This window comes from Solanum tuberosum, unplaced genomic scaffold, assembly GCF_000226075.1.
Source record: "Solanum tuberosum cultivar DM 1-3 516 R44 unplaced genomic scaffold, SolTub_3.0 scf00172, whole genome shotgun sequence".
NCBI classification, from domain to species: Eukaryota; Viridiplantae; Streptophyta; class Magnoliopsida; order Solanales; family Solanaceae; genus Solanum; species Solanum tuberosum.
The window spans coordinates 494,128-510,593 of NW_006239095.1; the positions used below are offsets into that span (position 1 = coordinate 494,128).

At 36.6% G+C, this 16,466-nt stretch overlaps 2 protein-coding genes across 3 annotated transcripts; one reads left to right on the top strand and one right to left on the bottom strand.

The window, feature by feature from the left end:
* Positions 1 to 12: 12 nt before the first annotated feature.
* On the bottom strand, positions 13 to 7,508 carry LOC102604088 (serine/threonine-protein phosphatase PP2A catalytic subunit-like). The gene is made up of 11 exons (XM_006354089.2): positions 7,167 to 7,508; positions 5,999 to 6,055; positions 5,259 to 5,342; positions 4,493 to 4,564; positions 3,924 to 3,995; positions 3,722 to 3,762; positions 2,500 to 2,566; positions 1,913 to 2,104; positions 1,731 to 1,820; positions 1,543 to 1,650; positions 13 to 514 (listed from the first exon to the last, which is right to left on the bottom strand). Exons 1-11 carry the CDS (start codon positions 7,257 to 7,259, stop codon positions 449 to 451), a joined length of 942 nt encoding a protein of 313 aa, XP_006354151.1. The 5' UTR covers positions 7,260 to 7,508; the 3' UTR covers positions 13 to 448.
* A 1,354-nt stretch (positions 7,509 to 8,862) lies between these two features.
* Positions 8,863 to 15,835, top strand: LOC102604430 (DEAD-box ATP-dependent RNA helicase 11-like). 2 transcript variants are annotated; one of them, XM_006354091.2, is made up of 7 exons: positions 8,863 to 8,922; positions 9,690 to 10,604; positions 10,745 to 10,828; positions 12,100 to 12,342; positions 12,667 to 12,834; positions 13,454 to 13,567; positions 14,936 to 15,835. In XM_006354091.2, exons 2-7 carry the CDS (start codon positions 9,897 to 9,899, stop codon positions 15,431 to 15,433), a joined length of 1,815 nt encoding a protein of 604 aa, XP_006354153.1. In that variant the 5' UTR covers positions 8,863 to 8,922; positions 9,690 to 9,896; the 3' UTR covers positions 15,434 to 15,835. The 2 variants fall into 2 exon arrangements, with proteins under 2 accessions (XP_006354153.1, XP_006354152.1); XM_006354090.2 differs by lacking the exon at positions 8,863 to 8,922 and adding an exon at positions 8,929 to 9,158.
* Positions 15,836 to 16,466: the final 631 nt, after the last annotated feature.

Consider the following 16,466-nt stretch of genomic DNA (forward strand, 5'->3'; position numbering starts at 1 on the left):
AAGAGTGCAAACTGAGCAAGGTGAAAGATTATAAATTACTCAAGCACCCCATTACAAGGTAAAAATAATGTCTTGTCTCTACAGAGCTCACACGAGAGTTATCGACCTTCTACAGGGTGACAAATTAATCGGGGAACGAAATGATGGTAACAAAAAAATTACTATAAGATGAAAAAGAGAAAGGTTAAATCATTGTTTGTAGGAAATGATACATGCATAGTGACTCCTTCACCAGTTTTCGTTGTCTCTTTGCTGCATTTTCGTTAAGTTTCAGGAGAACTGTTTGTAAGACAGAATGCATCACCTGCCCGATTTACATGCCTTGTGCAATTTGCAGTGTCGCAATACTATAGCTGTAATAACTATAGGATTTCACAGATGGTCATAGCATATAGACCAATTTATCGAGAACTGATGCGATAAAATCACCAAGTTTGTGCAGCTCTGATCATAAGAAGTAATCTGGTGTTCTTCGCGTTACATCTGGCTCCCCTCTCCTAGGAGCTGGTTCAAACTGCAAAACAGAAAGAAGAAGAGAAATAAAGGGTTATTTCAAACATCATGAATACTAGCAATTTCCAAACTACCACTTGTTATTAGCAAGAACTCACAGATCATCTCACGAAACATAGGGCGCAACGGAAGAAAAAAAGGGTTATTTCAAACATCATGAATAATAAGCGATACTAATTACTGCCTCTGTTTCATCGGACTGGTTTTCACTTGGTAGGAAGTTTGAGAAAGAAGACTTTTGAATCTTGTGGCATTGAACTAAAGATACGTAGAATGTACCAAAATGTCATCTAATCTTGTGGTCTTAAGCATGTCACATGAAAAGTTAGAATTTAAGAGTTGTCAAAAAGGGAAAAAGGCATTCTTTTTAAAACGGAGGGAGTAATTAGAATTAAGTTTTAGTTCAGTGTTTCTAGGAATCTTTTAGTGTTGACAGAGATTTATACACCAATATTAAATATGAAAAACTAATAGTATTTTTTATTCTGATTTGTATTTTATATACAATTGGACCGAAATGAACTTACATAGAGCGATATGGACACTGATGATCAATATAGTTGATCCCCCTACTTTTGAGTTATAGTAGTTGTCTGTCATCTTGGAAGACAGCAGTTTGTAACAGGAGGTTTGGGTTATCGAGGCAGGTTTAGCTAAAGATAGGACCCAATGGAAGAAAAATATCCATATAGGTAGTAGTAGTTGAGAATAAGTTTTAGACTTGTTAGAAATGCTAATATTATTATTGCATACGTTTAACTTATTTTCCAATCTTATTTTATTTAATATGATGATGATATGAAATGAGCTTAAATGACAAAGCAGGATTCATATAGCTAACCCCGAGGCAGGCATAGCCGCATAGTTGTTGTCTATGTTGCTCGGACTCTCCAAGATGTTGTAGGATCCTCCAAAAATGCACTACTTTTGAAGGATCCAACGCACACCTTGTAGCATTTTTGAAGAGTCCGAGCAACATAGGTGAGTGTTATGTGTGGGGTGTGAGGGGCGGGCGAGAGGGAGAGAAACCTGAATGAATGTATGGCCATTGCAATCGTCAACTTCCAAGATGGATGCCATATTCCCACAGCGGTAGCAATAATTAGGGGCACTAAATATGGTAACCACTTTTTGATCCTGCAACAAGAAATTGTTTAAATAAGCCTCTCTTTGATCAGACTTGCACATAAAATATACAGATAGATAGAACCGATTACATGAGCCCAATTGAATCCCTCCATAACCAGCTGGTGTGCTCTCGCAATTAGTTTTAAGCCGTTGGTGTGATTAAACTGCTCAGATATATCCTGTTGCAACGCAAATAACACGATATCAAGCTCATATGAACCAATACATAGTACGGGGGGGAAAGTGAGGTGATAAGGAGTAGGCAAGTTACTTGTCCGAATGTATATCCAGCACCTCTGGGTGAAATACCCCACCCGCAACGATCATCAGGATCGGACCACAAAAGATCACACATGGCCCCCTCATGTGGGACTTCTTGGACGCGGTCAAAATTACGAATATTATCAAGAGTTTCAACAGATGGAGACAAACCACCATGGAGGCAAAAAATTTCGGATTCAACCTAAAAAGATTCCAAGAAAACTATCATACAAATTTCAAGTGATAAAAGTTTTAAGTTTTTAAGGTATAAAGAAGAAATGCACAGGAGGCATATTTTCCCTCCTGAAATTATACAGAAAGAAAACTGAACTTCATTTTGAAATAACAAGCAAATATTGCAGAAACAGTGATGATATGATGTTTGGCATGTCGGCAGCAGCGCTAATCGGTTTTACAACCTAAACAATATTAAAAGGTCTTTGAATTTCTGTATCGCAAGATTAAAGCAGCATCAGCAGCAAAATTCTTTTTCTAAGATGAAAGAACCATGAAGAGACATGCATGTAATGTAAAACAAATAAATAATACTCGTGCATGGCATCCAGAACATAGCTAAACTGAGAAAAGCATACTAACCAAAGCTGTGAGAGGAAAGTAGTCAAACAGATCTGTGAAAGTTTTCCACACATTGGCATTACCATATCTGTGAAGTGCAAATGCAGCCAATCAGCACACATTTGCAGGTATAATACTCAAATTCAGATGAAAAATTTATGATCACATCTGAAGAAATAAGGAATATTACAAGATGGTCCCAACTCATACTTTTAGCATTAAAAAAAAGTTAAGGTAGATTTAAGGAATTCAGAGAGACAACAGATTAAATGCATCCTTTTTGAACTTAAAATAAAGGAGTGCATGAAGATTCGGTCAAAATTGACAGTGTAATTCTATTTTTATTTTTTTTAACACCGTGGTACCTAGGCTAGCCTGCACACCTCAACTAATTCCATAGCAACTCTGTGCACCAAAGCTTGGATAGAGGGGAAGAAATTGTCAAGTGTTTTTGCCTCCGCTGGGATTTGAACCTGACCTCATGATTCTCAACCCACATCATTGACCACTAGGCCACACTCTTGGGCTATGTTGCTCGAACTCTTCAAAAATATCGATGGGTATGTGTTGGATCCTCCAAAAACAGTGTATTTTTGAAGGATCCAACACGGGTACGGCAACATTTTTGGAGAGTCCGAGCAACTTAACTCTTGGGTGCGTAGCATAATTGTAATTTTATCCAAGTAATGGATGTTGATCTAGCACGCTAGCTACAAGAAACCCTTCCCAAATTTGCTGAACACACTTCCCTTTCATCAGTTCGTGTTGTCCCAAATTATGTACCTTTTGAACAGGAAATATCCTCTCTCCAAGAATTCTAACTAGTAAAGCTGCTCCTACTTTCAAATGATTTTATTCTCATAAGACATTTGACCCATCTGTCCCATTCCCTTGAAATTTTACTAATATTTTAAGCAAATCGCTAAATGGCTCCTGAATGACAACCTACATAGCTAAACCGCATTCCAAATACATCTTAAAAGTTACTACACTACAACACGCAGGCAATCATGTCAGCTATCTGTACATTTGTAAATGACTCTATCGGTAAATACTGTGTCCATAAACTCCTATAAGAAGGTAAAGTTAAAGTCAAATGGTAAATGAATGCTGGTGATAAAGAAAATAAGATAATTGAACAGATGTATCCTCCACGTTTCGTAACGCAGTAACACCACCCCAACAAAAAAAAAAAAAACTATGAGACAACAACCCACAAAATGTATAATATGGGAGGACTCACTTTCGTAAACATTCATCATAAAACCCATAAACCTGAGTAATCTGCAAGATACAAACAGACAATCAGATCTCAAAATATAAACCTGAACCAAAACAGAATCCATAATAAAAGCATAATGAACAAATACTATGCAACTCACTGAGAAAAGGCATCCATTTGATGCAAGATGTAAATAATAAAATCTTAGCATAATTATATATACCTGACGACTCTCATGATTTCCCCTCAAAATTGTAATCCGTTGAGGATAACGCACTTTGAGAGCCACCAAAAGCTGCAAACAAGTTAACAATCAAATGACACCATCGTTCAGATGATATTGAGCCAATTGAAGTTAGAAACTACTAAAGCAGTAAAGAGCTTTTCTTAATATCTGCAATTGTGTGCATTTTATAATGTCATATTCCAAGACCCCATATAAACTACTCATCCAAGAGAAATGACAATCAAGACCCCATGACATATACCAGTTTCATTCAAATAGTACAACAACGAAAGCTTCGCACTTTTCAGATTATAGTGGAAAGCATAGAATGTGTTTCCAAGTCTTAAAGACCACCCCAAAGAAATAACTCCCTCCCAAAAAAGGTAAATACGATAAATAGGGAAGAGTAGTGTCAGGGGTTTGCAGAAGGTGATAAGTAAGCATGACACTACTTCGCAAATAAACAACTGAGTTATCACCGGTGCATAATGAAATCCTTCTACCTTATCCAAAAAAATAACATAACATAAATCCTTTTGGAGGTATAATACAAAAAAGAACCTCACCGTTACTGTTTCCACAGAATAGTATCCACGATCTACATAATCTCCCATAAATAGATAGTTAGTGTCAGGACACTGCAAGTAAAACAAAAAAAGGACATGTTAGGAAAAGAAATTTGACTACCATCCCCTTTCATCAAAGTACAAGATTACAATTTTATCTAAAATAAAGAGAGAAATTATCAAAAAACTCAACACAACAGTATGTAAAAACCAGATTGTTTTTTGCTCTTTGAAACTAGCACTATATTTCTCATTTGCCATAGGAGGATAGGTATAGGGCTTGTTAAGCAAATGATCAACCATCTAATAACACTTTTCCCTTGCATATGGTTTCATTTGGCCCGACTAATGTGAAAGAGCTATATCAAAGACCTATCCTCAGAGGGAAAAAGAAGTTGATAGAGAGTTCTTTCCAACCAAATGACTGACATGTTTTCAAATGTTCACTGCTACCAAGAAAGGAAGTGATTTGGCTACCGCAACAAGTCTATAATTCAATAGTTAGATAATGACATATGCACCCGTGTTTGTCACTCTACAAATCTATCGAGAACAACTTCACCTTCCTCCCACAGGAGAGAGAAGTTTTTCCCAACCAAATGACTAACGTGTTTTCAAATGTTCATTACCAAATGACTTTAACATATTTCCAAATGTTCATTGCTACCAAGCAAGGAAGTAAAAATAAGAAGACAATTCTTCTAACCGAAGCATGAACTGGCTAATTCCATAAAGAGAAACAAGATCTAGAAAGAGGCAAATGTACCTTCCCACCAATACGAAAAAGCTCAGCAAGATCATGGAATTGGCCGTGAATATCACCACATATAGTCACAGGGCTTTTCACAGGCTGCAACAGGGAAAGTTAAAACGATTCAATCCTACAATCATATATTCATGCACATTTAAATCTTTCTAAGAGATCTATATCATCTATTAAGCTGATAAGAGAACAATTTATTTTTTTATGTTCCGTCTCTGATACAATGAATCCATACCATCCTGTATCAGATAGTTTCATGTTAACCAGATCAGCTACTGTGTTATGTATATTAAGGTATGCAGAAACCTTGGTTACATGCTTGTAGACTAAAGCTTCAGCAATCTAGCGGAGAGATAACAAAAGTTTATAGAATACTAGACCGCCTATATTTATAAAGAAACTATCTAACATCAAACCACCAGTTAATACCTTTCAGTTCAATAATGTCAAACAAAAAAAGCACATTTTTAAAATAAAGAAAACAAACACAAATATCTAAGAAAATAAGCATATGAAATGCTCCACTTGCATCGTGCACAGACAGATCAAGACCACATTTCTTACAGTTTGAAACTTGAACACAAAGAGATTAACAAACATAATCCAGTGAAGGAAGCCTAAAGTCAGGAACAAAAAGAAGAATTTTAAGTCCAGACCAAGGCTTACCTCCTTCCTCCCTTGGCAAGAAGGGGGATAGACAGCATAAAATAAAAAGAGAAAAGGCAGACATTAAAGTATCATACCTGCACGTTGCTTTCATCCATTAATATCTCCTTTGCTTTCTGACATAATCCTTTTACCTGGTAACATCAAAATACTATAAGAATAAAAAACCTGCAAGCTAATAAATGTAACACCTTCATGACAAACACAGCAAGAAACCTTAAAAGAAAGAAATCCTGAGAAAGGACTAGATGCAAAAAGCCATTGAGAAGAGTGGCTAAAGACATGCTCAAATGCTGTAAGCTCAAAAGCTTAACACATTGGATTCTGAAGAATGTTCATTGGGCTATCCCAAATGTAAGTTTGAAAATCAAGTTTAGCAGAAGAGCCAAATATTGCTACAAACATCTATTTAGATTACTTTCTTTTGGCATGATTAACCACTGGACACGTGAATCATTAGGGTCTTGGATTGTCCCAAGAAAAGAGATTTAAGACATCTCAGAAGAGAAAAACATAACCTGATCAAACGAACCATTGTATGTCAAAAACAAGTCGTAAATTTTAAGGTAAAAGAACAGGGAGACCCGACCAAGTTTTCCATTTGATGTTGTGAACACAAAGAAAAACACATATATGCTCTAATTACTTATTAACAAAAATTCACTGTTTAGCACTATAGCTTGTGCCGGAAACCATTATCAGAAGACTGAAATTAATCAATCATTCACAAAGTTCAAATTTTTAAGCTTAAGTACAAAGTTTACATTTTGCATTGCCAGGGAGAAAAATGCTGCCTTGATACAATTAACTGTTTATAATCTACAATCTGTATGGAACATAATCAACAGAATTTCAAGTTCTACTGATCAAGCTAAGAAAATATCAAAATGGTACTTAAAAATATAGCAAATTGATCATTTTGGATATGGAAATTACAATAAAGAAACATAATAAACAAGAAATAGGACAAAATTTGAAAACTAATCATATCAATTCTGAAGAACAAAATAATCTGATTCAAAAGAAACAAATGGAAATCAACCCCACATAGGCTGAGGAACACAAAAGGCAAAAACCCAAGATTCAAAAAAAATGAAAAAAGACAACACAAATTCTCAGATCAGCTCACCCTATCACAAAATGAATCAAGAATAATCAACCCCAGATCAAAAAATCATCCAATATACATCAGGAAACACAAAACCCACAAAATAAAAAACAGCAAAAAAATTTTTGAAAATTCACCTCTTGTTCAGATAAGGGCTTGCACTGCATAAGCTGAGCAATCTGCTCATCAAGATTCCCTTGAGAAGAAGACACCACTGGATCCAAGCTCATTTTTTCTCTTCTGGGTTTGAATCTTTTCTTCACAACAATCACAGAAATGCAAAAAAGATTGGATTTTTACCACAATTACAGCATAAGAATCTTAGATTCCTTGTTTACACATCTACACAAAGAGGAATAGAGACATGGGGGTGGGTTTGATTTGGTTTTCCTGTTCTACGACATCGTTTCTCAGCTCCACTGATAGAGAGAGGGGGAGGGGGAGAGAGAGAGGAGAGAGTGAGTGGTGGTGATGGAAACAAAGAAATGGTAAAAGGACAGGGGCAAATGAGAAAAGCCAATTTTAACCCCTTTGTTTTTTAACATCTCGATTAATTTCATATGATATATGTCACCACCAGCAATACGAATCAGATAATTTTATTCATTATGCTAGCAGCTCCTAAACTCAGCGCGAATTATTAATTTCGTCTTCGAATTATCGGCAGTCTTAAAAACACCTAGCAGTTCGTAAACTCAACGCGAATTATTAATTTCATCTTCAAACAATCGACAACCTTAAAAACACCATTCTACTTGACTAACTAAACTTAGATACACTCTCGATTTGCCACATGACATAGCAAGTGATCTCAAACTGTTATAGGAGCATGTGACTCTTAATAAAAAGTCAAAAGAGAAGTGTTGAAAACATCCTCAAACGTGACAAGAATTTAAGGGTGTATTTCACTCATGTTACAAGACCGAAGGTGTATTTAAGTTCATTTTTGTTCTTAACTTTGTTAGTTTAATGATGTATTTCACTCATGAGAATTTAGGGATATATTTCACTCATGATAGAAGTATTGAAAACCCCTTAAACTCGGCACGTATTATTAGTTTTGCGTCGAACTACTGACAGCCTTAAAAACACCCTTTATATAACTAACATAAATTTAGATACAACTTGATCTACCACATGACATAACAAGTGGTCTCAACTCTCAAACTCTTATACAAGCACGTGACTCTTAATAAAAAGTCGTGAAAGAAGTGTTGAGAACACTCCCAAACATGACGAGAATTTAAGGATGCATTTCATTCGTGTTGTAAGATCGGAGGTGTACAAGTAAAGGGGTGTTTTTAAAACTGTCACTAACTGAGGATGAAACTAATAATTCACGGGGAAAGGGATAAATATACCCTCAAACTATCGTAGACAGTATGCAAATACCCTCCGTCATACTTTTGGGACATGAGTGCCCCTGACGTCCAAAAACTAGAGCATATATACTCTTCACTCTAACGGAAGATTAAATAGGAACACGTGGTGTAAATTTATCCGTCGATCCGATATTTAATAAATGTCGGATCGGTGAATAAGATTATGACACGTTTATGTCCATTAGTATAAAGGGTATATATGCTCTAGTTTTTGGACGGGATGAACACCAATGTCCCAAAAGTATGACAAAGGGTATGTGCATACCATTTACGATAATTCGGGGTATATTTATCCTTTTTCCCATAATTCGCATGGAGTTAAAGGATATCTTCAATGCATCTTTGTTTTTTAATACGCAAAAGTTGATTCGAACATTACGATTATGAGATTTTTTTTTTAAAAAAAACAAATGAGAATTATTAATGGTAGTATATAGTATAGTTGAAAGAAAAAGAAGAAAAATAGGCAAAAATTTAGGCCAGCCGCAATCAAGAACTGTGTATACATAACGTACGGAGAAGTCTCAATTCTCTCTACTGGTTCTTCTATTTCCCATTTTTTTCTTTTTCATTTCAAACCCTTTACGTTTAATCAACGGAGAAGCAACAAAGATTAACTTTTTTTTGTATATATATAGAAAAAAAAAGGAAAAAAAATAATCAAACATCAAAGAAGATATTTTTTTTGCATTTCTTCATCTGCTTCCGATCGGAAACACTTACCTTTTTTACTTCTCAAACTTAGAGGTTTGCAAGTTCATTTATTGTTTTTATCTTACATTGTATGTATTTGCTTCAAGTATTGATATGGGGTTGTGTTGATTTGGGAATTTTTGTTGTTTTTAACTGATTCTTGAAATGGGTATTTGTTTGTTTTTCATGTTTTTATCTCAATTTTGTGAAGTGGGTATTTGTTGATTATGGTTGTGTTTTCTAGGTGTAGTTATCAATTTTTGAAATGGGCTTTCCCTTTTTTTCCTGTTTTGGTGTTTTTTTGCTGGTTATTGAGATGAGAATTGTTATATGTTGCCTGAAAGGGGGATTGTTCTTAACATGTATATATGTAATGGGTGTTTTTGTTTTCAATTTTTATGTGGGGGTGTGATCATTTTGGTTATGATTTGTTACTTCAAAGTTTTGGTTTTTTTGTTGCATTTTCTGTGTTTTTCATTTGGCTTGGATTGCATATGCTTGATATGAGGTTGTTTATATAGAATATGTGTTTATTTAAGTAGGTGATAAGTGGCTGACTGATTTTCCGGGTTGTGGAATTTGCAGGCTGATTTGAGACTTGGTGAATTTGAATTTGATTTGATGATGACGAAAGTTGCTGGGTTTTGATCTGAATTTTGGTTTTCGGAAGGTTAAGTAGCTTGGATTTGTAAAATTAGCTGAAATTTTGGTTTTAGGGATATCTTCTTTGTTTTTTTTGTTTTGGCAACTTGAGGGAAGGTAAGGAGTGTGTGATTTTTGGGTGTTTTGACTATGTCAATGTCGTGGGCTGATTCTGTTTCTGCAGCCGAGAATCCGGCTGGTGCTCCGTCTAAGTCAGCATATGTTCCACCACATCTGCGAAACAGACCTTCAACTGATCCTCCTGCACAGGCTTCGTATGCTGGGGCTGCTGCATCATTAGGTAATGACCATAGTGGTTACGGTGTCCCAAATGTGGTTGGGAGTCGTTGGAGTGGTCAAAGGAATGAATACCAATCTGGTTATGCTGGTGGAGGAGGACGTGGTGGTGGTTGGAATGGCAAAAGTGGTGGTTGGGATCGTGGGAGGGATCGGGAAGTTAACCCCTTTACAAACGATGATAGTGAACCCGTTAGTGAACTAGAGAGTTCTGCGATCAATTTTGATGCATATGAGGATATTCCAGTGGAAACAAGCGGGGATAATGTGCCCCCTCCTGTGAATACTTTTGCAGATATTGATTTAGGTGAAGCTGTCAATGAAAATATAAGGAGGTGCAAGTATGTTAGGCCAACCCCTGTGCAACGGCATGCTATACCTATTTCACTTGCGGGGAGGGATTTGATGGCTTGTGCTCAGACTGGTTCTGGAAAAACTGCTGCTTTCTGCTTCCCCATCATCAGTGGGATCATGAGGGGCCAATTTCCTAGACCTCCACGTCCACGCATGGCATTTCCTCTAGCTCTTATTCTCTCCCCAACGAGGGAGCTCTCTTGCCAAGTAAGTTTTTCTGGTTATTGGTCTATATAGATGAATGAGAGAAGAAGATATGAAGAAGGATTTTGTTCTCTGTACATTGATATATGGTTTGCTTCACAAAACAAGTTTTATCTGAAGGAAGGTTGTGTTGTGATCTGCAGATTCATGATGAGGCTAAAAAATTTTCATATCAAACTGGGGTCAGGGTGGTTGTTGCTTATGGTGGTGCTCCTATAAACCAACAGGTTCTATATTTTCTCTTGTTTGCTTGGTACTTCAGTCTTAATTTATTATGTTTTGCTGGCATCTATCCGTTATTTTTTTAATTTGAATTATTAGTTGTTGGGTTTTCTTTCATATGTAATGTTAGCTTCTGTCGTAATATTGGTGTGATAAATTAAAGTGAGCAAGTATACGATGATATGACATCTGTGTTTAGGTTGCTACATTTACTTCGTAGCATATTAGAGCATTCCGTTTACTGTTGGTGCTTCACTTTCTGGAGTGGATATTGTGTTGCATTCTCTAACAAAAGTTAATTGTCCCCAGGGCAATTACTTAGAATTACATTTTGTCCACTTCCATAATGATTTGGCAAAATCACTAACTTTAGGTCACTTGGATTGATTCTGAGATTCTGATATTTGGATTTCTTATGCCACCAGAGGGATTCATGTTCTGATTAAGTTGTTGTCAAGTTCAAACTGAATCTTGCCTGCGTTTTGTCACTTTCTATAACATTATTTCTTAATCATTATTTTTTGGTAGGGACCTTCTTTCTTAGTTTTTTTTTTGGGGATAAGGACTCTTTCTTAAGTGAGTAGATTCTTTTAACAATGCTGACCTTGAATCAGAGACTTAACGAGTCTAAAAAAAACTTATACAAGTGTGAAGTTGGCCTTCATTTTACTGAAATTTGACTCACGTGAAGAGGTTTCATACCAGTTGAATTCATATAGTTAATATAATGGTAGCTGTAATTGCAACGTTTTGGAGATAGTGAATATGCGATATCTGGTTTTTGCTATGTTTATGGGTGCATTTAAGAAATGTATGTGGTGTGAGTCAGAGAGAGAATGCGAGAGAAATAGAGAGAATTATCCCTCAGTTTTATTCTTTTTGAGTACTTTGTGAAATGGATTCTGATTCTATATCCTCGTTTCATAATGGAACTATGAAGTAGATTTCTACCTTCTCAATATATATATATGTATAGTAGCTTTTCTTTAATGGTACTGGTCCCAAAAAAAATATAGAGTAGTAGCTTTACTTTTCAACCCCTTTGCAGGCACTCATTTGGGCTCGTAATAATATGAGAATCTGTGGGTGAGGCTTGAGAGAGATTGCGTCTCTGCAGTCTGCATTGTTTAATGTGTACAAGTTTATCTTCCTTTGGTACATCATTGACTACATTGCTATCATGTCTGACACTTTGCCCTTACTGACAAAAAAATCTTTCATCATGAAAGCTGTAATTTGTTTCTCAGTCAATTTTATGTTGTGACACTGTGAACAGCTTCGAGAATTAGAGAGAGGTGTGCATATTCTTGTAGCAACCCCTGGACGGTTGGTAGATTTACTTGAGAGAGCAAGAGTCTCGTTGCAGATGATAAGGTATTTGGCTCTAGACGAGGCTGACCGGATGCTTGACATGGGTTTTGAACCTCAAATAAGGAAAATAGTGCAACAGATGGACATGCCTCCGCCAGGTGTGCGACAGACCATGCTTTTCAGTGCCACTTTTCCAAAAGAGATTCAGGTTATTTTTTCTACATTGACAGGCTCTTCATTGATCCTTCAATTTTTTCCCTTGATATTAATTTATTTAATAACTCCATTATCCTGTGGAATTTGTTGCTTCTGACTACAAACTGGTTTGGGTTCCTCCTCATGGATGAGCAACATTCTGGCGACCTTCTAAAATCATTACAAATTCTCGAGCTGCTTGCTCTTCTACAATTAAATGGAGCTCATATTTTCCTCTAATTTTTGGATGTATATTACTTGATTAAAGCATAGGAAAGAGCGCCTTGGTAGTGTTTGCTGCAAAATTAATACACTTAAAATTTTAATCTGAACGCAGAGACTGGCCTCAGATTTTCTATCCACTTATATCTTTTTGGCCGTCGGAAGGGTCGGCTCTAGCACAGATTTGATTGTCCAAAGAGTTGAATATGTTCAAGAGACTGACAAGAGAAGTCACTTGATGGATCTTCTTCATGCGCAGAAGGAAAACGGTGTTCATGGCAAGGTAGCTCCTGTCTATTGTTTCAATTTTACTCAGTTATTCATGTTTACGCGCTAGCGCAGCACATCACTAAATTAAGCGTGTTTGTGATGAAGAAAAGACAAGTACAGGTGCTAAAGATTGACCTCTGGAGATAGAACATTTTAGGTATTAAGGAAGAGGCAGCCAAGGCCCAAGGGTGATAGTTGTCTAAATTGTCAATCTGCTTCACTGCTGTGTGTCTGGTGTACCCTGGAATGTCCTTCCAATAATAGTTTACTTTTGGTAGGGACAGAGCCACAGTGGTGGTTAAGAATTCGCCAGAACCGAGTAACTTTAGCTCAAGCTCTGTATTTGCATTAAATTTTTTTATTTAATATGTAAAAATAAACTATTCAGAACCCAGAAAGCTAAAAGAATTGTGGTCGAAAACCCATAAAGTAAAAATCCTGGCTCCTCTTCTGGCTTTTGGTGGTTGAAACATATAAATTCATATCTGTGGAACACTCCACTAGGAATTTAACTTTACCCTTTTATAACGATGGTTGTCATACCCATAATTTTCACTTATGTTTTTCTTTATAAACATCCAGTTTCAAACTTCTCAACTTATTTATACACATTAATTCTCTCTGTTTTTCAGCAATCTCTTACCCTTGTTTTCGTGGAGACGAAGAAGGGAGCTGATGCACTGGAGCATTGGCTTTGTATGAATGGTTTCCCTGCTACTGCTATTCATGGTGATAGAACTCAGCAGGTACAGCTGCTTACTCCTAGTGCGTTCTGGTTGACTTATCTAATGATACACAAGCTTATAACAATAACTATTTTATCTTTCTAGAGTTGTTTAGCTTTTTTCTTTCTCTCTTTCTGCTCATATTATGTTCATTATATATATTGAATTGAATTTTGCGATTCATAATTTGGCTATCTTCAATAACTATTATTTTCCCATTGTTCAATTAGAAGTCTTACCAAGTTGAACCATGAATTAGCATTTGAAATGGAGGATGTATTTAAATTTTTGGAGGTCAACAAGCAGGACATGCTTCAATATAGCTTTTTACTGTGGAATCTCAATTTTCATGATCTTCACTATGTTAGGTTGCTTCTCTAGATTCAAAATACCTTCTTTTACATTGTCTGTGATGATTAGATGGATAGTGCGTATGCGCCACTTCAATTTTCAGACCAAATATTAAAAAGCCATAGTCTAGAAACTGGGAAGGGGTTGAGGTTCCCTTCCTCCTCTCTTTCCTTGGTTCTTCAGTAATCTTATTTGTCCACAAATGGAAGAAGTTTCTTCCCTCGTAGAAGTAAAATAAAATCAGAAGTATTGATTCTTAGTTTTAAAATAGAGATAGCACATAATCAATCTCCTTTGTCTCTTTATTTCTCTTAAAATGAAAGTGAAAGAAAATTGACGCCCTATTCCATTCCTCTTTGGGTAAAACCCTTCTGCTCTTTCCTTAAAATGACATTTCATATGGTGGCAGTGCATCGTGCTTCCATTTGATATATAAATGTTGTAACCGCTGTCCTTGATTTCACAATTCTCCACTGTTCAATCTTAAATGTGCTACATTTCAGCTCTTTGTAGGAAAGAGCTTTGATTTGTTGTTTTTATACATTGGTACCTCTGGGGAGCCTCAATTTTTTTAGTTGTCTGTAACAGAGTTTCATGTTGTCGACATTGCTGTAAGCAAATTTCTATGGAAGTTTCGTTGTCTTTTGGGCTGGGAGCTACCTCCTCATAAAATGGAATATGTGTTGTATGCTTGCAGTCCCCAATCACATGCTTCTTTAATGTAACACTCTTGGCTTTTTTGTAAAGTAGAGTAAGATGTTGCTTTGCATTGCTTCATCTGTTCGGGTTTGACTACAGATATCTTATTTAACAAATGAGTTGTAGAATGGCTTTGGTTAGATAAGCACTTGCTGTATTTCTTTTGTGCTATTATGAAAGCTTTGTTCATTAAGCTTTGTTGTATGTCAGTATGGTGTTTTAGTTCTCAGAGTTCAGTGACCCCAGACCCCATTTTTACCTTATTCCTTCATGTCGTTTATGCTGGAGACTTTTTTATTTGTTTTAAACCCGTGTTCTATTGTTGTGCATCTTTGGCAGGAGAGAGAGCATGCCCTCAGATCCTTCAAAACTGGTCACACACCAATCTTGGTTGCAACAGATGTGGCAGCACGTGGTCTCGATATCCCCCATGTTGCACATGTTGTTAACTTTGATCTTCCAAATGACATTGACGACTATGTGCACCGTATTGGAAGAACTGGACGAGCAGGAAAAACAGGTTTAGCTACTGCCTTCTTCAATGAGAACAATTCTTCACTGGCAAGATCACTATCCGACTTAATGCAAGAAGCAAACCAAGAAGTACCTGCTTGGCTCTCTCGCTTTGCTGCTCGATCCACTTATGGAGGCAAGAATCGTCGTGGTGGAGCTCGTTTTGGTGCTCGTGACTTTCGAAGAGATTCCTCTTACAATCGAGGTGCTAGTGGTGGTGCTACAGACTATTATGGTGGTGGTGCCAATATGAACAGTGGCTATCCATCTGGGGGGTATAATGCATCGTATGGAACAGCAGGCGTGACTAGTGCATGGGACTAACCAGCCTCATTTTGCCCCACTAGCAAATTCAGTTGTACTTTCAAGTTCTACACTAGCAAAACTACTCACTTCAGAGCTTACTCTTGCTATTGCTCACTCTTCTTAGTTCTCTTCCGTTGTACTCGAGTTTTCACTTTCCATGGTGGTTGTCGTTCGTGACATATAGTTCAGGGCTCTAGGGGATGTGTAAATCTTGGCAGGTCGCGGCGAATAATGACTAACAGATTAGGAATTTTTTGCCTCATTAGAAATGTGGTTTATACTTCTCTTAACCCAATTTTGTTGGTTGTAGATTTCTTCTGCAGAGCCCTTTGAACCAAATGTTTGAAGTTATGTTTCAACTTTAGTCAGTACTGTTGTAATATTCTGAAGTCTTATTAATCAAATTTTCTATTTTATACACATTAGAGAAAGCTTTTGCTCTTTAATCATTGGTTGTTCGTGTTTGATGCCCGCATTAGGGTCTGATTAAATCAGGATTTGCATAGGAAAGTTCCACATTGGGGTAAAACACTTCCTAATAAAGATAACTACATACCCTTGTTCGTTCTCGAAACTTCTAGTTGAGGATGAAGGAGTAATTTTCACTCTACCCTCGTTGGTCATATGTTTTACTTCTTCGATTTTCTTTAGTGATTTGTTATGGTTTGTTGGTGTTTGGTATCTACACCGGAGTTCGATTAAATCGGAATTCTCATAGGAAAGTTTTACATTGGGTAAATCATTCCCTAATAACGACGGTTGCACATCCAGGTTTAGTTGAGGATGAATGAGTACTTACCACTCTACCATCATTAATCAATGTTTTAGTGTTTCAATTCTCTTCAATGATTAGTTATGGTTTGTTGGTGTAGGTACCTGAATTAGGGCTTGATTAGATCATAATGATTCACGTAGAGAATCTTCCTAACAAAGACGATTTCATACCCAAGCTCGAACTTGAAACTTCTGATTGAGGATGAAAAAATACTTACGATTCTACCCTCGTTGGTTAGCTATTTAATATTTCATTTTTCTTCAATGATTGGTTTTG

Excerpts from the sequence above, each read along its gene's own strand:
- LOC102604088 (XM_006354089.2), bottom strand. The coding sequence starts at position 7,259 with ATGAGCTTGGATCCAGTGGTGTCTTCTTCTCAAGGGAATCTTGATGAG. Across the intron at positions 3,996-4,492 it reads ATTCTGTGGAAACAGTAACG|CTTTTGGTGGCTCTCAAAGT; the intron begins GTGAGGTTCTTT and ends ACTTGTTTGCAG. Across the intron at positions 515-1,542 it reads ATGGCCATACATTCATTCAG|TTTGAACCAGCTCCTAGGAG; the intron begins GTTTCTCTCCCT and ends TCTGTTTTGCAG.
- LOC102604430 (XM_006354091.2), top strand. The coding sequence starts at position 9,897 with ATGTCAATGTCGTGGGCTGATTCTGTTTCTGCAGCCGAGAATCCGGCT. Across the intron at positions 10,605-10,744 it reads CGAGGGAGCTCTCTTGCCAA|ATTCATGATGAGGCTAAAAA; the intron begins GTAAGTTTTTCT and ends TGTGATCTGCAG. Across the intron at positions 10,829-12,099 it reads GTGCTCCTATAAACCAACAG|CTTCGAGAATTAGAGAGAGG; the intron begins GTTCTATATTTT and ends CACTGTGAACAG.